The following is a 23,433-nucleotide window of genomic DNA, read 5'->3' on the forward strand; positions in this document are numbered from 1 at the left end:
TTCAAATGGGAATTGGAAGAAATTCATTGTCAGTCGTCAAATATTCAAAAGAATTGTAAAATGGAGAGAAACACTGATGAAAACCAATTACGCAACACATCTTACCTCTAGCATGAGCAGTCCAATGATGTCAGCTGCCACTTCACTTTGGAGGTCACCGGACTCACAGAGTGGGATACAATGTTGATAAAGCAGCAGTCTGCGATTTGACCCTTCAGTGGAATTGGGTGGAGAGCCTGAAAATAATATACTATATGATTGAGGGTGCTGTAAATGATATTGTCTCAAATGCATTGAGAAAAATTCGCTACCGATATCAACCGATATCGGGTACTACAAATAGCTTAATAGCCATCAATAATATTACAAATGGGCTGCACGGCGGACGAGTGGTTAGCACGCAGGCCTCACAGCTGCGAGGTTCAATTCCATGTTCTCCCCGTGTGTGGGTTTTCTTCGGGTACTCCGGTTTCCTCCCACATTCCAAAAACATGCTAGGCTAATTGCCGACTCCAAATTGTCCATAGGTATGAATGTGAGTGTGAATGGTTGTTTGTCTATATGTGCCCTGTGATTGGCTGGCGACCTGTCCAGGGTGTACCCCGCCTCTCGCCCGAAGACAGCTGGGATAGGCTCCAGCACCCTCCGCGAACCTTGTGAGGATAAACGGTAGAAAATGAATGAATGAAAATTACAATTGACTTTTACCGGCCGGCACGGCGTGTGGGGTGGTTAGCGTTAGCAGACCTCACAGCTAAGAGACCGGGGTTCAATTCCACCCTCGGCCATCTCTGTGTGGAGTTTGCATGTTCTCCCTGTGCATGTGTGGGTTTTCTCCGGTTTCCTCCCACATTCCAAAAACATGCTAGGTTAATTGGCGACTCCAAATTGTCCATAGGTATGAATGTGAGTGTGAATGGTTGTTTGTCTATGTGTGTCCTGTGATTGGCTGGCAACCAGACAGCTGGGATAGGCTCCAGCACCCTCCGCAACCCTCGTGAGGATAAACGGTAGAAATTGAATGAATGACTGAACATTACAATTGACTTTTACCCTAGTGGTTGTCTTGCACACTGAAAGGGGCGTTGCAAAAAAGGGAGAGAGGATGTATCAATAATCAGACCACTATGCTGGTCAATGATGTCAAATATAGATGCCGATAATCTACCTAATAAACTCCCAAATAAACAGAAGTCCATAGTTTATCATGACTAGAATTCCTTACCTTTGAATATGGCTTTAATAATGAGGCCAACGTTCTTGCCCTTCAATGCACTGTTGGTAAGTAGCGTGGTCAACTACAAAACAAAGAAGTTAGCGTTTTACGTCATTTAGAAACAAAAAGTGGCAGCGCTAAAAAACGAATACAGTTGTGTCAACACCACTTACCTTGTCTTCAGTCACGGAGGATAAGTATTTTTGAAGCTCCACAGAACTGTCGCCATCTGACAGGTAAATTATTCTATCAATTTCAGCCTTCATGATAGAACTAATGTGTATAAATTCACAAATACACCAGAACGACAGTGCAGACAAAAACACAGCTCGGCAACGTTCGAGGAAGAGTGTATTTCCCGCCAGCAGAAAACACTTCCTGTTTTGCTTTTCGGGTTGCCATGTTGAACTTACTTTATCCTACGAAAGATATTTTTATATCCATGTATACCAATGCCACACAAATCACTGACGTAATTTTCAAACCTGGCGAATAAGTCTGACAAAATATCTCCTTGTCGGTCTTATTTGATGAGTAAATGTTTTTTTTTTAAATCAAACCTGGCGAGTAAGTATGACAAAACATCTTATCCGTCTTATTTGATAAGTAAATGTTTTTTAATCAGATATTACAAATATAAAAACTTAAAACAAGATAAGATGCAATTGAATGATGTTATAATGCAATGTTAAGGTTTTCAGACTAAATCTATTGTTATTTTAATTATTTTATAGCACTTTTTTTCTGTGTGACAGTTATAATTCAGTTCTGTGACTTGCGAATAGAAACATGTTTCAAAACAAACAGGAAAATATTGAAGTAGGGATAGTAGACCGTAACAGGAGGTTATTGTTTTTCTTATCCTGTATTTTTCAATACTGATCATATGTATACAATTGAATGCAAATGCCTCTAAAGCCATGGCAACTTTTCCTCCCCTTCGGTGTGGAAGTGGTAGGTTTTTGGCTTCATTGTCCTTTTTCCCCAATCCGTTTTAAAACATTTCTTCAGTTTAGAATACATTAAATAATAAATTGGACATTACAGTTGAGCAACGTGGCATAAATGAAGGAAAAAACAGGAGTGTAAAGGTGACTAATTAATGTGTATGGGTCTCTAATAATGGTTAAGATTGTATTTAGAAAGTCATAAACAGCTTTTCTATGTGCTAACTATGAAAATGTTCAATTTATTAATAGTGAATACCGCTTGTTTTTTTAGTTTGCATGCTGTTTTCACCTCTAAATGCTAATGCTAATGCTACTAAATCAGTGTAAACACAATACTACTCTGAATAACACCAATATTTGGATCAATAAGCCAAATTCTAGTCACAATATTGTCATATAATAATTAATTTATTTTATTTTTGTGAAAAAAAATAGGGTACCGAAAATGGCCCCCGGGCCGCACGTTTGGACACCCTGTAGTCTCACATGACGTGGACTGCTTCCGCTTCACTCGCTAAACCAGCAGAGAGGAGATAAGCAGCACGCCGCAGCGCCAAGAAGAGTGCGAGTGATGTAATGTCGCCCGCTTGCTGACCACGGATGGCTGTTTGTGCCAGGCTGTGCGGAGTGGGTCAGTCGCGGAGGTGCCGGAGGCGACCGCGACAGAACCAACAAGACCGGGGCAGCGATTCGGACATGGATGAGGAAGAAGAGGAGCGGATCGTGGGACAGAGGAGAGGCGACGCCGGTTGTGGTGGTGAGGCCCCGGAGAGCGGCGGCGGCGTCGTCGAAACCGCAGGGCCGAGTCGGGTGCACTGCAGCGGGGCTGACAGCAGACTACACGGCGTGGGACTACCGCACCCGCAGGCTTTGTCGGAATTACCACCGGAGCTTTTGGTGGAGATATTCTCCTTGCTTCCCGGAACTGCACTGCCGAATGTCGCCCTCGTCTGCAAGACGTTTAGACAAATCCTCAATACAGAAACCATTTGGAGAAGGCGGTGCATGGAAGGTATAAGACCGCGGACGGAGAGGTCATTTTAACCGTAGTTGCTCTTACACGGCCCGCTAAAAGCCGCTTTATCGATCGGGAAGGAGACGCTGTTAAAGCAAACCGAGGCCGGCTGACGTTGTTGTCAGGCCCCGGCTCTGCTGCCTAAACGCAAGCCTATGGTAGTTTTAGTTTAAATAACATTATTGGTCTTATTAATTCAATGTTATCCTCACAACTGTCGCCATATTAGTTTAAAAGGTGTGCAATAAAGTTAACTGAAATGTGCACACAAAAAACAAAAAAAAAAAAATCAAATTTAAGAATGTATGGAAAAAATACTCCCCTGCAGTGACAAAATACACTTGAAGAAATGAAATATGAAGGTGGGGCTCGAACAGTCAAGTTTTGAAGGTGTCTCGAGGTCATTTTTGTACATTCAGAAAAAAACATTGGTCAAAATTCAACTTTATTGGTAATGAACATGCATCAGATTACAATTGAATGCATCACATAATCAGTTCACAGTTCCACATGTCCAAAAGGAGTAGGAAGAAGCAAAGCTTAATAAATCCTACCCCTCCATCTGGTAGTTTTACAATCAGTAACTGTTACATTTGTTCACTTCCTGCTTTCCTAATATAGCTTAAGTTTTTAATTTTATTTAATTAAATGTTTTTTAATTTTTAACATTTTTAATTTCATTTATTTTTTTAATTTTGTTTTTTTAATTTTTAATTTCATTATTTTTTTTAATTTGTATTTTTTTCACGTACCGGAGTAGGAGGTGATATGACCATACAATGACATAATGGTTTAAATTTTTTAATTTGATTTAATTTTATTTTTAATTTTATTTTTTTTAGTTTTAATTTTGTTTTTTTAATTTTTAATTTCATTTATTATTTTTATTTTTATCATGTACTGAAGTAGGAGGTGATATGACCATACAATGACATAATGGGTACCATAGTAAGTGTCAATATAGTGATATATATAGCACATCATGACTGGAGTAGGAAGAAGCAAAGCTTATTAAATCCTACCCCTCCATCTGGTACTTTTACAATCAGTAACTGTTACATTTGTTCACTTCCTGCTTTCCATAATACAGTTTGTTATTTTTATTTATTTATTTATTTATTTTTATATGACCATCCAATGACATAATGTGTACCATAGTAAGTGTCAATATAGTGATATATATAGCACATCATGACTGGTTCAAGACTCTTCATCCTTGTATTTAGCAAACATCAACTGCTTGTATTGTTTCTTGAATTGGCTCATCGTTGTGCATTGTTTGAGGGTCTTACTCAATCCATTCCATAGTTTGATTCCACATACTGAAATGCTATGGCTTTTTAACGTAGTCCTAGCATATAAGTGTTTCTGATTTAGTTCTTCTGACTTTGCCTTGGGCACAGTCATGGAAACATTGGAAAATGTATATATACAATATTATGAATTGATTCCAGCATATCCCTATTAATAATGTAAGACTATCCAGTTTGATGAGTGAATACTTAATAACATTAATAACATTACAGGGACTCAGAAGCTGCTACAGTACATTCCTCCAGTGTGTCAACACTAAACACTTTCTATTTGGGTCATGTCTCCTCATAGCGGTGCAGGGAAATCATAAGAGTTGATTAAGCCTTTGCAAATGCAAGTTTTAATAACATTGTTGTGTAGTGGATTTAACTTGTTTTAATAGTTTGTCCGTTGCGGCGATAATATTGTTCATGCACAGCCCTTTCTGCTTGTTGTTTCTGCAGAGTTTCACATGAAGGAGGATGTGAGGAAGATGGAAGTCGGAGGAGTGTCTTGCCGTGACCTATATGTGAAACGTGAGTCACGTGATTTTACAGCAAAATCTCGACCATGTAGAGATAACGGGATAAGAGATATTTTTATTCATAGGGAATAATTGTTAATAACGTACGATACCAGAGTGTCAGCAGCTGATCTAGAATGATGCTCATCAGTAGTGATGTCAAAATAACTTCAATTGTAAACAAATAACTATGAATGTCCGATATTGGCTTTTTTTTTTTTGGGGCAAAAAACACAATAAAGAATCAAGAAAAATCCGCTACCAATATCAACTGATATCGCGTGCTACAATTAGCTTAATAGTCATCAATAACATTGCAAATGGGCTGCACGGTGGGCGAGTGGTTAGCGCACAGGCCTCACAGCTAGGAGACCTGAGTTCAATCCCACCCTCGGCCATCTCTGTGTGGAGTTTGCATGTTCTCCCCGTGCATGCGTGGGTTTTCTACGGGTATTCCGGTTTTCTCCCACATTCCGAAAACATGCTAGGTTAATTGGCAACTCCAAATTGTCCATTATCCTAGCATGTTTTTGGAATGTGGGAGGAAGCCGGAGTACCCGGAGAACATGCAAACACACAGAGATGGCTCAGGGTGGAATTGAACTCGGGTCTCCTAGCTGTGAGTCCTGCATGCTAACCACCGTGCTAGTCGCATTTTTGCTTGGTTGCACAGCAGTCGAGTGGTTAGCATGTATGGGTTTTCTCGGGGTACTCCGGTTTCCTCCCACATTCCAAAAACATGCTAGGTTAATTAGCGACTCCAAATTGTCCATAGGTATGAATGTGAGTGTGAATGGTTGTTTGTCTATATGTGCCTTGTGATTGGCTGGCTGGCGACCAGTCCAGGGTGTACCCCGCCTCTTACCGGAAGACAGCTGGGATAGGCTCCAGCACCCCATGAAAATGATTGAATGAACGAACATTACAAATGACTTTACCCTAGTGGTTGTCTTGCATACTGGAAGGGACGTTGCAAAGGAGGGAGAGAGGACGTGTCAATAATCAGACCACTATGCTGGTTAGTTATTACTATCCATTTCCTAGGAGCAGATCCTATGTTCCATGTAGCTGATGTTGAGTTCTGAACTTTGTAACCGTTTTCCACTGGATGATTTCACTTCATTGTCACTTTCCTTTTCTTTGACGTACTGCAGCACGTTTTTTTTTACCCCCTGGAGTGATTTTTAAAGAGTATTTGTGTACATGGAATGAGGATACATGGAGGCTATTTTTGGATTCTCTACACATTCCTGTGTTGTGCTTGTCCAGGTGTTAACCCACGAGTGAAGTCTGGGCGCTTTATGAAGCTCCTCCCGGACTACGAGCATATGGACTATAAAGACGTGTACACGCACTGTATGTACTGTACATATGGACCCCGATGGTTGCAGCATGAGGGGCTACGTGTGTGTGTGTGTTTGTGTGTTGAATTCTGAATAAAATGAAGCATTGTTTCCTGTCACATGACACAATGTACGAAGACACAACTAGATCATTAGATTACGCTTTCTTCCGTTGAGGCTTCTAACTAATTAAGCTTTACTAATGGAGGTTAAGAACCAAGAAAACGTGTACACAGCGTGGCTTTGTGCAGCACGATAAGGAATAATGATTGATCGTGTTCTTGTGTCGCAGTGCTTCATCCATACAGACACATTTTGGGCCTGTGGCAGCCTGACATCGGCCCTTATGGAGGATTACTCAATGTTGTGGTAAGTATATAAAAATAGATGTTACATATAAAAAGTACCACCCACTGCAATGTTTTTATTACGCTCTAACGATGGATCTGCACGATCGATCGATAGCGCTGCGTCCGAGATGGATCCCTCGTTAGCGCACAAATCAATCGATTTCTGCGCTTACGATGGATGGTATATTACTGCGTCCAGGATGGATGTGTGTAGTTTGTTTAGATGCCAACAGATGGCAGCGCTGAGCGTTGTTACTTACAACTTACGTTGCCACCCACTACAATATATATATTACGCATTAACGATGGCGCGCATCGTTAGCGCGTAACACCAACATTTTCATGGATGAGGAAGCCTAAGAAGGTAACCAGGACACGCAACAATCTGGCCAGATCCAATACGAAATCTCCGCTTTTAACAAACAAATGATGCCTTTTAGGGTCGACAAAAAAAGGCCTCCATGCCCACACCAAAAGTATTAAAACAAATATTACGCGCTAACGATGGATCTGCGCGATTGATCGATAACACTGCACCCGAGATGGATCCATCGTTATCTATCGATCGCGCAGATCCATCATTAGCGAGTAACACCAACATTTTCAATGGTTGAGGAAGCCTAAGAAGGCAACCAGGACACGCAACAATCTGGCCAGATCCTTAAACCCTCGTCTTGTGTTAGGGTCAACAAAAAAAAAGGCCTCCATGCCCACACCAAAAGTATTAAAATAAATATTACGTGCTAACGATGGATCTGCGCGATCGATAGATCCATTGTTAGCACACAAATCGATCGATTTCTGCGTTCATGATGGATATAACTGCCTTGCGCTGGAGACCGATGCTTTGATACTGCGCTGACGATATAATGACAGTCGTTGATCCGCTAACGATGGATCCATCTCGGGCGCAGCGCTATCGATCGATCGCGCGGATCCATCGTTAGCGCATAACACCAACATTTTCATGGATGAGGAAGCCTAAGAAGATAACCAGGACACGCAACAATCTGGCCAGATCCAATACGAAATCTCCGCTTTTAACAAACAAATGATGCCTTAAACCCTCGTCTTGTGTTAAGGTCGACAAAAAAGGCCTCCATGCCCACGCCAAAAGTATTAAAACAAATATTACGCGCTAACGATGGATCTGCGCGATCGATGGATCTGCGCGATCGATGGATCTGCGCGATCGATGGATCTGCGCGATCGATGGATCTGCGCGATCGATGGATCTGCGCGATCGATGGATCTGCGCGATCGATGGATCTGCGCGATCGATGGATCTGCGCGATCGATGGATCTGCGCGATCGATGGATCTGCGCGATCGATGGATCTGCGCGATCGATGGATCTGCGCGATCGATGGATAGCGCTGCGCCCGAGATGGATCCATCGTTAGCGCACAAATTTACGATCGATGGTATATTACTGCGCAGCGCTATCGATCAATCGTGCAGATCCATTGTTGGCGCGTAACACCAACATTTTCAATGGCTGAGGAAGCCTAAGAAGGTAACCAGGACACGCAACAATCTGGCCAGATCCAATACGAAATCTCCGCTTTTAACAAACAAATGATGCCTTAAACCCTCCTCTTGTGTTAGGGTCGACAAAAAAAGGCCTCCATGCGTAAATGTAAATCGATCGATTTGTGCGCAAACGATGAATCCATCTCGGGCGCAGCGTTATCGATCAATCGCGCAGATCCATCGTTAGCGCGTAACATATATTAGCGGCATATATATAAGTGTGTGTATAGCATGCAGTTTTTAGCTGCTGATTGATTTTCCGGCTGGTGAATTATTTCAAGGTCGACGGGCTGTTCATCATTGGATGGATGTATTTGCCACCACATGACCCGCGTGTGGAGGATCCCATGAGAAGGCGACCGCTCTTTCGTATCCACATGTGGGACAGCAAAAAGGCCACTGTGGAGTGCATGTATGGACACAAGGGTCCCCACAAAGGAGACATCCAGGTCAGTGTCCGTCACACATACACACATACAGCCATTTTGTGGTTTGAATTCACCAATCATGATAGGATTTGGAACCACTTACTGATCACTGTATTGGATTATTAAAGCAAGTTTACATGTAAAATGTTGTTTATGTTCTAATTATTTTTTAGACCGTAAAAAAGGACGAATTCTCCACAAAATGTAATCAAACAGATCATCACCGCATGCCAGGAGGCAGACAGGAGGTACGTCGCTTTCCGTATTGTCAATATGACCTCTGATGACCTTGTGATGGCCGTGCTTGATTAGGTTTTATTTACCGTGTGTAATGTGTGTAGGAGTTCAGGACATGGTTGGAGGAAGAATGGGGCCGGACGCTAGAAGAAATCTTCCACGAGCACATGCAGGAGCTCATCCTGATGAAGTTCATATACACCAGTCAATATGAGTATGCGATTTATGACAATATTGCTGCTAGATTGCATGCGTTGCATATCAAAAGTGCTACAGTGAGAACCTTGGTTAGCGTCATTAATCTGCTCCAGAAGGTGACATTCAAACCAAAACGTATGCTAACTCATGCTTGCACTTTTACAACTCGAAACTTTATCCAGCAAGGTGACTTGATTTCAAATGAAAATTACTCCCCACCGCAAGGTATGCTGGGTAGCTTGTGGTTTTCTCTCTCCCAACACGTTTGTCACATTTTTGCTTGGTTGCACGGCGGTCGAGTGGTTAGCGCGCAGACCTCACAGCTAGGAGACTCGAGTTGTGTAGAGTTTGCATGTTCTCCGTAGGTATGAATGTGAGTGTGAATGGTTGTTTGACAATTTTCCTGAAGAGCTTCATGCTCCATTTTCCCGATGACACGCCATATTACTTTTTATCTCATAAATTGACTTTATTCCCATAATATTAGGACTTTTAAATTTACGACTTTATTCCTGAAATCTCTGTTTTTCTATTGCCTTATTTTATAAATTTAAAGCATTTATAGATAATATTAACAAAATAAAAGATGTAATAAAAACAATAGTTATTAATAAAAATATTAATAAAAAATAGTTTAAATAAAAATAATAAATAATAATAAATAAATAAATAATAAATAATTTAATAAAACTAATTAAAAATATTAAACACTTAATAAAATAAAATATTACTAAATATATATTAATAAAAAAATAAATAAGAATACAAAATATAAGTAAATGTCACATATTTCATCAAGCCGGAATTGATCGCCAGAACAACAGGCTTTTATTGCAGGTTTGAATTATCTCATAACAGGCACAATAACAACACAGGCTACTGTTGAAGACCTAACCCATGCTAGGCTAAAACTCAACTTTGAACCCCTGTGATAACAGTCCGGTGTGTACCCCGCCTCTCGCCCGAAGACAGCTGGGATAGGCTCCAGCACCCCCACGACCCTTGTGAGGATAAGCGGTAGAAAATGAATGAATGCAAAACATACGGAGGTGTGTGGCAGGGAAACAAGCAAAGCACAATGTTTTATTGTTCATAGCTCATTTTGTTGTCACTGGACTACCCAGCATGCTTTGCGGCACTTGGGAATAACAGTTTGTTACATGTTATGTTTGCTGCTGAGCTGCTGTTAATCACCCACTGAGTAATAGCAGATATAAATCATAGTAAATAATACTGGACAGTTATGTAAAATGTGTTAAAAGTGTTAACTATAAGCCTACTTATAGCCTACCAAGTATAATGTATGTCATAGTTATGGAACATAGATATCAAATAAGTCAATTTGCCATCATCAGTTGTATTATTTATTTGAATTCATGGGTTGCGGTTTGACACTTATTGAAAATGTCCCTGTTTTTTTTTTTTTTGTCCCTGCAGCAATTGCCTGACATACCGGCGCATCTACTTGCCTCCTGCAATGCCGTCCGACTTGACTCAGCCAGGCCTCTTTAAAGGCACCTACGGCAGTCACGGTTTGGAGATAATCATGCTCAGCTTCCATAGGAACTCTGCAAGAGCCACCAAACTCACTGTGAGTCCCATATTTACATATTTACATCTAAAGTAATAAGTGGTGCAAACTACTATGGATATCATAATGTTGTGCTATGAGAATGAAACAGAAATTCCATTGATACAGAATGAATCCTACTTTCCGGGAAAGAGTCTTGAACCAGTCATGATGTGCTATATATATCACTATATTGACACTTACTATGGTACCCATTATGTCATTGGATGGTCATATCACCTCCTACTTCGGTACAAGGTGCATTATTAAAAAAAAAAATCCCAAAAAACTTAAACTGTATTATGGAAAGCAGGAAGTGAACAAATGTAACAGTTACTGATTGTAAAAGTACCAGATGGACGGGTAGGATTTAATAAGCTTTGCTTCTTCGTACTACTTTTGGACATGTGGAACTGTGAACTGATTATGTGATGCATTCAATTGTAATCTGATAAAACCATTACCATTACCAAATTCACTTATCACGGTCAGGTCATGGACAAGGTATTACTGTATTAGAAGCACAGTATTAAATCAGTGCGCACACACACATGGATTTCGGGAAACATGAACTCATTCGCCTATTTATATGTGACGACATATTTGGTGCAGTTTGAAGTCGACGCATGTTGACGCATGTGTGCACGTATATACAATACCAAATGTGCCAATTGTAAATAGTTCATTTGGTTTGTAAAGCAATTATTTTTGTATTGTTTGTATTGTGGCCTAGTGATTGGCCTGGCGACCAGTCCAGGTGTGTGCCCCGCTGGGATAGGCTCCAGCATACCCCCTAGTGAGGATAAGCGGCATAGAAAATTCAGTGGTATTTGTTACCAGTTGTGTTTGCAACCGACAATGACTGCGTTGCATATTTGGTGCACTTGATGTGTTTATGTTTGTTTCAACAAACCACAAAATCAGAGCCAGCACAGTTTATGCTGACACGTTCATGCTAACCGTATTTTGTACGATATTGGCAGGGAGACCCCAACGTTCCTGCCGGGCAACTGACATTGGATATCGACTTGAGCCAGCCTCTAATCCTCCCAGACTTGGAGCATCAGCGCAATATAGAGGAGCTGTCACGACTCGTATTGGGGGTACACGAACAAGTACAAAGAGAGGCGAGGGGAGATGCCGCCGCCCCAGTGAGAGTCCCCGCCAAGGGAGCTTGTAGTGAAGCAGACGGGGTGGAAGCCAATAATGGCGTCGATTCAGACGGTTGCCAGGCGGGTCCGAGTGGAGGCACCGGTCCTCCTGAGATCCAGCCCTTTATTTTGCCTTTAGGAGTCATGGCTCGGAATGAGGTGTACCCTCGCACTTGCAGGAAATGGTAAGGACGTTTGCAATGTTATTGTGGTACTAATATCCAATGGGAAGTAATGAACCGCAATCATCAATTCATTATGTTAAAGCACAAAATATTGACTTAAATAATCTGTTTGTATTCGTTTCCAGCTTCTACGGGACAGGCTTGATCGCGGGGCATGGCTTCACAAGTCCAGAGCGCACCCCTGGTCTTTTTGTGCTGTTCGATGAGGATCGTTTCGGGTTCATCTGGCTGGAGTTGAAGTCATTTAGTCTCTACAGTCGACTGACGGACCGCCTAGCCCACGCACATGCCCCAAACATGGAGCGATTCGAGGCCATGCTCCGCAACATGCAGTCTTGGACATCCTGATGATCCAAGCTTTAAGTCCCTTCAGGGAATACAATACATAATAATAATAATAATAATAATAATATACATTATACCCAAGTAACCTCGGCATCCCCCTTCTTCCGCAGCGGTACATATTAGTTCCATCTATTTCTGTTTTTTAACATTTAGTTTTCCCACTTTGCCCATTGGAAGGCATCGTGAGGTCATTCCAGTGCGGCATGACAGCGTGCCGCAGGAATATTTTGTCTATTTATTTATTTATTCCCTCCCACCAGGAGAAAAAACATATGCGCAAACTCAATGTGCCTCTGATTTTAAAACCACGCCCGTACTTGGTAGCGTTTGAGAAGGTAATGGCGTGCAATTCATTTCAATTCAATACACATTTTATTCAGCTAATGTTGCTTTTTAGTTAAAAAAAATGTTTGGCTTTCACTTTAGTTGGTTAAATACGTCATTGTTTAAAAAAAAAAAAGACAGCTTCTCAGGTACATTTTTTTGCCACAAAATTAGGAATAATTGTGACATTGGTTAAGTAAATAAATTTTAATAATTAACCAGCAGAAATAAAACAAGATTTCTAACAGGGCTACCTTTCAACTGTTGGCTCTTATCAAACAATCTGGTTTTTTTTTGCTCTTTGAGCTTTCGTGATTAGATTTTCAGTGAAATGCTCCAAAACGTTATTTCCCCACACCTTTTGTATAATGGAAAATATTAGCAAAGTATAACATAAGCTATACATACACTGGATTTATTCAATGTATGAAATTCGTGGGTTTCTGTAAAAATGCTAAATTGCAGCCTATTATTTGAAATGTACTACTTTTGCTGTTTATTGCAATGTTTGCTTGGGCATTTACTGGAAAACTTCCTCTATTTTTTTTTTTTTGTGCATCCACAGGTGTTAAGCTATATTTAATATTAGAGAAAACCCACAAATGAATCTTGAATTATACCAAATACTGTACATGTACTGTATGTTTGTGTGTCTTGTCATGGCTTAATGACGTCGCCCAGTAGCTTTCCTACAACAAGTGCACTTTTCTGGGCAGTATAGTAACTGATATCTAAATACACTGCACACACTGGGCAGCATATTTGCAGTAGACTGCAGCTATATTAACATTTGCAAAAAAAAAATAAATAAATGCTTGAGCATCTTTAAACTAATTTTGCCCTGTTTATCTGAACCAAAATATATTGTTCAATACATTTTCCTATCTTCACGTTATCTGTGCTATTTGAATAATTCACCTTACTGTTGCTTTGTATTATGTATTAGGGCTAATGTAGTAGTTAATAAGCAAGCTAATGTACTTTTCAGTCTGTTTTTTCCCTCCCTGTAATTCTGTCATTTTTCATTACATTGCAATTCCTCCTTGACTGATCTTTTACCTCAAGTGCCATGGAGTAAAACCGCACATCTTCCATCCAAAATAACCGTCTTTACTTCTAAAAATCCATGTCTGGTTCAAGCTACACTGCAAGAAGTGAAATGTAAGGAACATTTAAGCTAATCGTTATCGTATATCGATATCGTGTTAAAAATAAGCTTTCAACAGAATAAGAAAGTTTAAATTGTCAGCAGTGTTGAATTTCGGTTTTTAAAAACTACATTAAGTCATACTGTTTCGGAATTATGACAGTTTTAGAGCCACATTGAAGAAAACAATTAGAATTTTAAAGTGAAGTTGTAAATTAACGAAAATAAAGCAGTAAAAAGTCCCCATTTTTATAGCTGTCTCAGATAATGCCTGTTTGGACGAAGTGTTCAAATAATCAGAGATTTCGATAATAAAGTCGTAAATTCATGAACAAAAACTTGTAATATTATGAGAGTAAATTTGTACGTTTACAAGACAAAAACTTTTCGGACTTTCTTACAGGCATTGCCTGAGACAGCTATGAAAAGGGGGAAGTGATGTGAACTTTGGTATGGGGCGGGGCCAGGTTAAGGAGGGCGGAAGTGCGAAGAGCTAGACATGGGAATCTGCGCTGTTTTGTTGCTACGTTATAAATAAAAGCTTGCCTGAAGCAAAAGGAAAGCTTCCTTCCTTCCTTCCTGAAGGGCTTCATGCTCCATTTTCCCAATGACACGCCGTATTACTTTTTATCTCGTAAATTGACTCTATTCTCATAATATTAGGACTTTTAAATTTACGACTTTATTCTTGAAATATTTTTTTCTATTGCCTTATTTGAATAAAATCAATTTAAAACATTTATAGATAATATTAACACAATAAAATATGTAATAAAAACAATACAATCGATATCAATAAAATATTAATAAAAATAGTGTCACCCTAATTTAATAAAACTAATTTAAAAAATATTAAATACTATTAATAATGTTCCCCCTATGACACGCCATATTACTTTTTATCTCATAAATTGACTTTATTCCCATAATATTAGGACTTTTAAATTTATGACTTTAGTTTTTATTTATTCTATATTATTTTTCTATTTACTTATTTGAATAAAATCAATTTAAAACATTAATGGATAATATTAACAAAATAAAAGATGTAATAAAAACAATGCAATCGATATTAATAAAATATTAATTAAAAAATAGTGTCCCCCTAATTTAATAAAAGCAATTAAAAAAATTAAATACTATTAATAAAATAAAAAATACAAATAATATTACTAAATATATAAATAATATGAATAAAAATAAGAGTACAAAATATAAGTAAATGTCACATATTTCATCAAGCCGGACTTGATCGCCAGAACAACAGGCTTTTATTGCAGGTTTGAATTATCTCCATAACAGGCACAAAAACAACACGGGCTACTGTTGCAGACCTAACCCAAGCTAGGCTAAAACTCAATTTTGAACCCCTGATGTCACTTCCTGTCCTCCACACACATTTATTGCCACACAAGCCTTAAAAGCTTATATTATCAAGCAGCGTAAAGGTGACTATATGGACGTTTTTTTTTTCAGTCCCTTTTTAAAAAGGAATCCTACTTTGAGGAACTTCGCTGATCATGTTTGGGTTTGGAATTAATCATGATTAATGAGGGATTACAGTTCGGTGCAGCAGTTTGTCAAATATATTTAAGTATGTTGTCAAATTGTAAAGTTAATATTTTAAACTTTGCTATATTTCATATTTTGCAGTGTAGCTTTTCTTTCATTGCCATTTGGATACACATTTATTTCCTTTTACATGAGATTATTCAATAATATAAAACAACCAATAAAACATACCACGCTGCATTTCATGAAATTTTGTTTACTGTTATCATTTCTTCATTTTTATTAATAGGATCTTGGAAAGTATTAAAGTATTAAGGAGTGTACTCCTACAGGCAATGACATAAAAATGGTTCCTATCTGGAATTTTCATACAGTGCAATGAAATTTAAAGTCCTTTATTGGGCACTGGACATTTTCTTCATCATTACTTCATCACTAGTAGTAGCAGCAGTAGTATGCGAGTACTACAGTTCACTGTGCTCCGTCTTCTCTTGATGCTGTCGTATCTTCTCTGGCAGGATCTTAGTCATGAAGGCATAACGACCCGCCTTCAAGTGCTGACCCGTTGCCTGCTTCTTTGCGCTCAATGCCAGGAAGTGTTCTTCTGATCCATATTTTGGCCAGTAGGCAAGGCCATCCCCATTAGGAGATCTATATAAATGCATAAAAAATATGTATTACTGATTTTTTTTCACATTGTGCAGGTTTGGTTTATTACCCTGTCCGAGCAAAGTTTCCCCAGTAACTCATCACGGTCCGGCTAAATTGTTCTTCATCTTCTGGGCATGTGTCTAAAACAAAAATATATAATTAAAACTCTATATTAAAGTAAAGCAGATGATCACTTAACATAGCATTAAAGGTCTCACCAGTTATTTGGACATGAGTTGTTGTAAAGCAAATTCCAAATACGGTGAAAATGTCGTCTCCATGGTCGCACTTAACAAAACTGGGCCTTTTTACTTGCAAAAAATGAGGTGCGTGCTGGTACTCATACAAGTACACATGTTGGATACCTGCATCTGGAGACAGAAAGTAAGACCGTAAATACGATGTGTTGCCACTTCACAAACAACTGTTCCAAAAGCAAAATGTTCCGTACCTCTGTGAGCGTTTACAGTCTTTATGGCCGGAATGACAAACAGCAGATCTCCGAGTAACTCGGTAAAAGCATCTCGATTTTTCATACGATCTTCGCCGTTTCCAATATATTCATCTACCATTAGATCTGTGATGATGGACAGTTTAGGCTGGACAAAATAAACAACAGATTGGAGAAAAACGTCAAAAGGAACAGAGACAAAAATCAACTACTTTATTCTTAAATTTGGAACCATGTTAGTTTATGGCTATGTTATGATCTTGTGATATATTTTTTTTTTACTTCAGAGTGACTACTGATTATTAAAATACTGTGCCGCTCGTGAGTCAGTGAGGAAACGGTAGCTCTTGCACAACAAGCTCGTCAACCCACTGGAAATCTTACAAGGAACGCTAAATTCATTACACAGCAAGTTAACACTAACAAAGATAGCTAAGAAATATACAAACATCAATCAATAATATTTAAATGTTTTGCCATAATGCATTTGGTCCCAGCAATGCATTTAATTGGCTATGGCTGCCGGGTGCTGAAATGATGTCAGCCTCCCTCTTGGCTCTGGGCTCCTTTAGTGACAGATGCAGGATTCCAGGGTCCTCTGCAGCCATAACCAATGAAATGCTTTGCTGGGACAAAATGTATTATGCAGTAACGTTAAAATTTAGTTTTCTTTTAAAATTCATTCATTCATATATTTTGTACCGCTTATCCTCACGAGGGTCGCGTGGGGGGTGCTGGAGCCAATTAACCTAGCATGTTTTTGGAATGTGGGAGGAAACCGGAGTACCCGGAGAAAACCCACGCATGCATGGGGAGAACATGCAAACTCCACACAGAGATGGCCGAGGGTGGGATTGAACTCGGGTCTTCTGTCTGTGTGGTCTGCGTGCTAACCACTCGACCGCCGTTCAGCCTGTATTCATTCATTCATTCATTTTCTACCGCTTATCCTCACGAGGGTCGCCGGGGGTGCTGGAGCCTATCCCAGCTGTCTTCTACACCCTGGACTGGTGGCCAGCCAATCACAGGGCACATATAGACAAACAACCATTCACACTCACATTCATACCTATGGACAATTTGGACTCGCTAATTAACCTAGCATGTTTTTGGAATGTGGGAGAAAACCGGAGTACCCGGAAAAAACCCACGCATGCACGGGGAGAACATGCAAACTCCACACAGAGATGGCCGAGGGTGGAATTGAACCCTGGTCTCCTAGCTGTGAGGTCTACGCGCTAACCACTTGACCGGCGAGTCGAAAAATTGCAAACTTTAAAATTTATACGTGCGTATTGCTTATCCACCTTGTGTTAGATGTTAGTGTTAGGTTGCCGTGTGATGAATTTAGCATTTTTGTGGATACGGCTTAAACACGAGTGAATTTTATACAATGGCGGAAACATCATTTAACTTACATCGGCATTAAATGCAGACAACGAGCCCACAACCTGTTCCCGGTCCATTCCTTCAGTCCAGTTTGGAGGACCCATGAACTAGAAAAAGGAACAGTTTTGAGTTTTTCACGAGTGCAACTTCATATTTTAGTCCAAACTAAAATATGTCACTCACAGCAGGAAGCAACCAGCCGCCTTCGTGATTGGTGACGCCAGTCATGAAAGGTACATCATGAATTTCGTGTTTTTGAAAAAGCTCATTCACGGGTTTCGGTAGGAAGATTCCATCAACATTGACAAGAATTCTTATCGTTACGTCCTTGGGAAGATAAGACACAGCAGTTACAAGAAAATGTGCATTTTTTTATGAATTTTAAAATGGTATTGTACGAGACATTTTATAAATCGGATACCTTTGCAAGAGTCAAAAAAGTGTCAAGATCCATGTTTCTCATGCAGTCGGCGATCTGTTGCGTACTCTCAATGCTACATCCCGATCGATTAGCAACAGTCTGAAGACGAATGAGTTAGTTAGAATTGTAGTAGTGAAAATCAAAAACGGTTCTGACTCCAACCTCGTACACAGGTAGAGGATCGTTTGACACCATCTGCTCGATGGCGGCAGTGCCACTTTCAGCAATGGCGCGGTGGATCAGACCGTCAGTCAATGGCGACAGAAGCTGTTGATGAAGCCGAAGTCGTTGTTTAAAGGAGTCTGTCAACATGAGACATAAACAAAGACGTCGATGCTCACCAGAAGGGAAACGCTGACTCCACCGGCAGACTCGCCAAATATAGTCACAGAGGACGGGTCTCCTCCGAAGTTGTGAATATGACCCTGGACCCAACGGAGGGATTGGACCTGGTCCAGCAAGCCAAAGTTACCGGTCATGTGCTCATCTCCTGTGCTGAATAAGACACACATAAGCCACCAATTAGGAATTCATTCATTTTTTACCGTTTATCCTCACGAGGGTCGCGGAGGGTGCTGGAGCCTATCCCAGCTGTCTTCTACACACTGGACTGGTCGCCAGCCAATCACAGGGCACATATAGACAAACAACCATTCACACTCACATTCATACCTATGGACAATTTGGAGTCGCTAATTAACCTAGCATGTTTTTGGAATGTGGGCGGAAACCCACACATGCACAGGGAGAACACGCAAACTCCACACAGAGATAGCCGAGGGTGGGATTGAACTCGTGTCTCCGAGCTGTGAGGTCTGTGCGCTAACCACTCGACCGCCGTGCAACCAAGCAAAACTATTGGGAGAGAGAATACCACAAGCTACCCAGCATACCTGCCGAGGGTGGAATTGAACCCTGGTCTGTGAGGTCTGGGCACTAACCACTCAACCACCGTGCAGCCACCCCGATTAGGAATGTGTCGGGCCTCCCGGTGGATGGTGAGGTCCGTTGGTGGACTAGCGCTGGTCTTGAGAATTGGCCTCCCGGTGGCTTGGATCTGTGGCACTTCCTTTCCGGGGGTGAGCTGCCCGGCGGGTGTCGGCGCCCCCTCCGCTTGATCATATGCGGGCCTCCCCCCCTCGCCCGCTCCAGTAGAACACTGAGGTGTTCCCAGGCACGGTCCCACCAGAATGTCCTAAGTCTAACTAGTCCAGCCTAGTCTTGGCCTCGCCTTCCAAATGACGCTCAAAATGATCAATGGTTAAAAATGGCCGAATATGTTGAACTTTTTAAATCTGTCATTTAAATGTCCACTGATTGATTTTGTGATATTTACCTGAGAAAGCCCAAAAGTCCCAAACGATACTGGATCAGAACCACAACCACGTCCTGATAAGCAGCCAGGGCAGATCCATCAGACATTGAAGCTGACCCCAAACTAAAACCTCCACCGTGGATCCACACCATCACCTAGTAAGATTAAAAAAAACACACAAAAATAATTAGATTTTGCTTTTTTAATGTCAATAAAAAGTAGTGTGTTCCTAGGTTTCTAATATATGTTGATTTATTTTTTGTTGTTGTTGTTTTGTTTGGATTACTTGAAAATATTTTCTTGTTATTTATTTGTTTATTTATTTATCACATTTTGTTGGGGTTAATTGGTAGTTAATTAGTAGTATTTGTGGGTTTATTTCATTGGGTAACACCATGGGAACCTGAAATCTATTCATGTGGTGGGCCTATGGTTTTGGAACTAGAACAATTGTTGCCTTTGTTCCTTTTTTGTTTGCTTGCTTGATTATTAAAGAAATAAGAAGAAACGGAATAAGGTTGTATGGATAATGACTCAATTTGCCTGCGTAAAACACAACCCGTGGTGGCCTTTTAATTATAGTTTAAGGTAAATTTATTTTATTTTTATAATTATAATTTTATAATTATTTTTATTTTATTTTGGATATTATTATAATTATTATTTTGTTGGACAAATAACCACTACACTATTAAACAGTCTCATTAACTTGTCTTTTAGGCTTGCTATAATGACTAAAAATGTAATTCAAGCTCACTTTTGCAGGCTGCACGGTGGTCGAGTGGTTAGCATGCATGCTTCACAGCTAGGAAACGAAGTTCAATCCCACCCTCGGCCATCTCTGTGTGGAGTTTGCATGTTCTCCCCGTGCATTCCAAAAACATGCTAGGTTAATTAGCGACTCCAAATTATCCATAGGTATGAATGTGAGTGTGAATGGTTGTTTGTCTATATGTGCCCTGTGATTGGCTGGCGACCAGTCCAGTCCAGTCCAGTCCAAACTAGTTCTTACTGGGAGTTTCACATCATGAGGTCTGCTTGCAGGAGTATAAACGTTGAGGTAAAGGCAGTCTTCCGAGACATCCGGGATCTCCGCCTTCAGGTTGCCGAGCATTTCAAGCAGATCTGTAGTAAAGTCTTTATGTTGAATGCACCTGAAATTGAAAAAATATTATAAATATTTATAAAAAAAAAACAAAAAACAATAGCATAAAACACAGAAAACACTTACATGGGAGGCTGCTTGGTTGCGTCTCTGACACCTTCCCACCGCTCCGCATCCTGGGGTGGAGCCAGTCTCAAAGCAGGGCCAAGAGGCGGCTTGGCAAAGGGGATACCCAGGTAGGCATAGACGCCGGTTTCCTTGCCCTTTACACTCACATATTCACCTTTGAGGCTCCCAAGCGCTGTGTGGACTATGGGTGCTGTTAAGATAAGAGTACAGAGTCACAATCCTCATGTACTATAAAGCGGTAACACGAAATCAACACACATTTCAGGTAAGTGTTACTAAAATGATGATTTATTTAATACATGTATCTTTGATCATCTATCTATGATAGGAACTATTTTATCAATATGCAACACTGCAAAACAGTACATGAGTGATGTGGACTGATGTCACGGAATGGCAAATTCCACGCCTCCACGCCTACCTAGGTGAAGTTACTGAGTCGTATCTTGTTTTAACAGCAATGATTGAATAGCACGGTTCCAAAAAGCACATTGTTAGGTAACGCTATTCTGCTGGAGGTGACGTTAAGGAGTGTCTTAGCAGGTGAAAGGCCAACAATCCCGAAGCAAAGGTCATGTGTGTATCGTCACACAAAAGGCCTAAGAACACAACTATAATGGCCACAGTTAGCTGTTTTAGGCATGTCTGATAAGGAGTTGGAAGAACCCGAGATTATATTTAATCCGAGCGTTTCTCTTTATTGACAGTTTAGTCACACTATATGTAATGGTAATGGTTTAATTTCATTTGAACATGCATCAGATTACAATTGAATGCATCACATAATCAGTTCACAGTTCCACATGTCCAAAAGGAGTAGGAAGAAGCAAAGCTTATTAAATCCTACCCCTCCATCTGGTACTTTTACAATCAGTAACTGTTACATTTGTTCACTTCCTGCTTTCCATAATACAGTTTAAGGTTTTTTTTTTTAAATAATGTACCTCGTACATTTGTTCACTTCCTGCTTTCCTAATATAGTTTTTTTTTTTTTTTTTTTTTGTGCCGTACCGAGGTGCGAGGTGATATGAGAATACTTCACGTGAAGAATAAAGACTGTCGCAATGGCTAGATTGCTTATTCAGTGATGAAGGGAAAGGAAAGGGATGAACATGAGTAATATCGTTTGGGCAATGTAAAGGAAAAGGAATTAATAAGTAATGAAAAAAATAAAATTTATAAAAAATAAGTAACACATTAATAAGTAATAAAATAAGGTAAATATTATAAATAAAATAAAATAAGAATAAAATAAATAAAATAAGAATAAAATAAATAAAATAATAAAATAAGAATGAAGAGAATAAATAAATACAAAATATGTTTGAATTAATAAATAGACAAATTGATATTAAAAATACAAATAAATTGAATTAGTAATAAATAATACATAAATACACAAGTGGCTACTAACACACACTTTGGATACAGGAAGTGTAGCGACTGTGCATCAGGATTTTAGATTAACAACAAACTTGCAAGTGTTTAACATAATTTACTGTAAACGCATTAAACGCATTAAAGCAACAACAATTTCACGTGAAGAATAAAGACTGTCGCAATGGGTAGATTGCTTATTCAGTAATGAAAGGAAAGGATGGAACATGAGTAATATCGCTTGGGCAATGAAACGAAAAAGGAATTAATAAGTAATAAAAAAAATTATTTAAAAAAGCGGTAGAAAATGAATGAATGAATGAAAGTAACACATTAATAAGTAATAAAATTAGGTAAATATAAATAAAATAAGAATTAAAAAAAGAAAATAATAAAATAAGAATGAAAAAAATAAATAAATACAAAATAAGTTTGAATTAATAAATAGACAAAAGGATATTAAAAATACAAATAAATTGAATTACAAACACACACTTTGGATACAGGAAGTGTAGCGACAGTGCGACTGTCGCAAAGGAATTAATAAGTAATAAAAAAATAAAATTTATAAAACACAAGTAACACATTAATAAGTAATAAAATAAGTTAAATATTATAAATAAAATAAAATAAGAATAAAATTAATAAAATAAGAATGAATAGAATAAATAAATACAAAATACGTTAAAATTAATAAATAGACAAATGTATATTAAAAATAGAAATAAATTGAATTAGTAATAAATAATACATAAATACACATGTGGCTACTAACACACACTTTGAATACAGGAAATTTATGCATCAATATTTTAAATTAACAAGTGTTTTAACATAATTTACTGTAAATGCAACAAAGCAACAACAATGCTGGGGGGGGGGGGGGCAATCAAATACTTCCACTCACCGTCCCTTTCTGCAGCAACGCATGCAAACAGCACCGTCCACAGTAAGCAAAAGAGTTCCTTTCCACGCAACTTCATGATTGCCCACGCCAAGTTCACCTCGAATGCTCTCTTCGGTTCTGATAGTGATGCAGGAGCACTTTGTGTGAAGAAGGGGGTTGGCAGTTGCTGGCCTACTTTAGCAACATCGCAGCTGCAAGTAAGACCAGCCCACTTCCACCCTTTAAAGTTGCTTAAAATACCAAAACATCAACTGAAATGAAAGTGCATCCGCTTTGTGGAATAATACATATAAAAGTGCAAAAAACAAACAAACAAACAAACAAACAAAAAAAACCCAAGAATGTTCATATTTTATGAAAAACACAAGT

General features: G+C 39.3%; 3 protein-coding genes across 4 annotated transcripts in view; 1 reads left to right on the plus strand and 2 right to left on the minus strand.

Moving 5' to 3' along the window:
* fanci (FA complementation group I) overlaps positions 1-1,605 on the minus strand; it is a 15,024-nt gene extending 13,419 nt beyond the window's left edge. The window contains exons 1-3 of the mRNA XM_058075502.2: positions 1,390-1,605; positions 1,226-1,298; positions 106-236 (exon numbers count right to left, since the gene is read on the minus strand). Of these exons, the coding sequence (XP_057931485.2) occupies positions 106-236; positions 1,226-1,298; positions 1,390-1,482 (297 nt within the window). The 5' untranslated portion in view covers positions 1,483-1,605. The remainder of the gene's footprint in view (positions 1-105; positions 237-1,225; positions 1,299-1,389) is intronic.
* On the plus strand, positions 1,359-13,707 carry fbxo31 (F-box protein 31). 2 transcript variants are annotated; one of them, XM_058075506.2, is made up of 11 exons: positions 1,359-1,452; positions 2,602-3,178; positions 4,939-5,010; positions 6,267-6,353; positions 6,633-6,709; positions 8,504-8,671; positions 8,824-8,898; positions 8,992-9,101; positions 10,523-10,676; positions 11,639-11,991; positions 12,117-13,707. In XM_058075506.2, the coding sequence occupies exons 2-11, from the start codon at positions 2,767-2,769 to the stop codon at positions 12,337-12,339; spliced, it is 1,731 nt and encodes a 576-aa protein (XP_057931489.2). In that variant the 5' UTR covers positions 1,359-1,452; positions 2,602-2,766; the 3' UTR covers positions 12,340-13,707. The 2 variants fall into 2 exon arrangements, with proteins under 2 accessions (XP_057931489.2, XP_057931490.2); XM_058075507.2 differs by lacking the exon at positions 6,267-6,353 and having other exon boundaries at positions 1,362-1,452.
* A 1,618-nt stretch (positions 13,708-15,325) lies between these two features.
* Positions 15,326-23,284, minus strand: ces2b (carboxylesterase 2b). The gene is made up of 13 exons (XM_058075491.2): positions 23,065-23,284; positions 20,778-20,970; positions 20,559-20,700; positions 19,568-19,701; positions 18,573-18,726; positions 18,394-18,498; positions 18,232-18,330; positions 17,994-18,137; positions 17,840-17,917; positions 16,422-16,569; positions 16,189-16,341; positions 16,038-16,110; positions 15,326-15,970 (listed from the first exon to the last, which is right to left on the minus strand). The coding sequence occupies exons 1-13, from the start codon at positions 23,138-23,140 to the stop codon at positions 15,784-15,786; spliced, it is 1,686 nt and encodes a 561-aa protein (XP_057931474.2). The 5' UTR covers positions 23,141-23,284; the 3' UTR covers positions 15,326-15,783.
* Positions 23,285-23,433: the final 149 nt, after the last annotated feature.

Source organism: Doryrhamphus excisus, linkage group LG1 (assembly GCF_037039965.1).
Source record: "Doryrhamphus excisus strain RoL-2023G ecotype Guam linkage group LG1, RoL_Dexc_Guam_v1.1, whole genome shotgun sequence".
Classification (NCBI taxonomy): domain Eukaryota; kingdom Metazoa; phylum Chordata; class Actinopteri; order Syngnathiformes; family Syngnathidae; genus Doryrhamphus; species Doryrhamphus excisus.

Excerpts from the sequence above, each read along its gene's own strand:
- fbxo31 (XM_058075506.2), top strand. The coding sequence starts at position 2,767 with ATGGCTGTTTGTGCCAGGCTGTGCGGAGTGGGTCAGTCGCGGAGGTGC. Across the intron at positions 3,179-4,938 it reads GAGAAGGCGGTGCATGGAAG|AGTTTCACATGAAGGAGGAT; the intron begins GTATAAGACCGC and ends TTGTTTCTGCAG. Across the intron at positions 8,899-8,991 it reads TGCCAGGAGGCAGACAGGAG|GAGTTCAGGACATGGTTGGA; the intron begins GTACGTCGCTTT and ends TAATGTGTGTAG.
- ces2b (XM_058075491.2), bottom strand. The coding sequence starts at position 23,140 with ATGAAGTTGCGTGGAAAGGAACTCTTTTGCTTACTGTGGACGGTGCTG. Across the intron at positions 18,138-18,231 it reads CTTTTTTGACTCTTGCAAAG|GACGTAACGATAAGAATTCT; the intron begins GTATCCGATTTA and ends TATCTTCCCAAG. Across the intron at positions 16,111-16,188 it reads AACTCATGTCCAAATAACTG|ACACATGCCCAGAAGATGAA; the intron begins GTGAGACCTTTA and ends TTTTTGTTTTAG.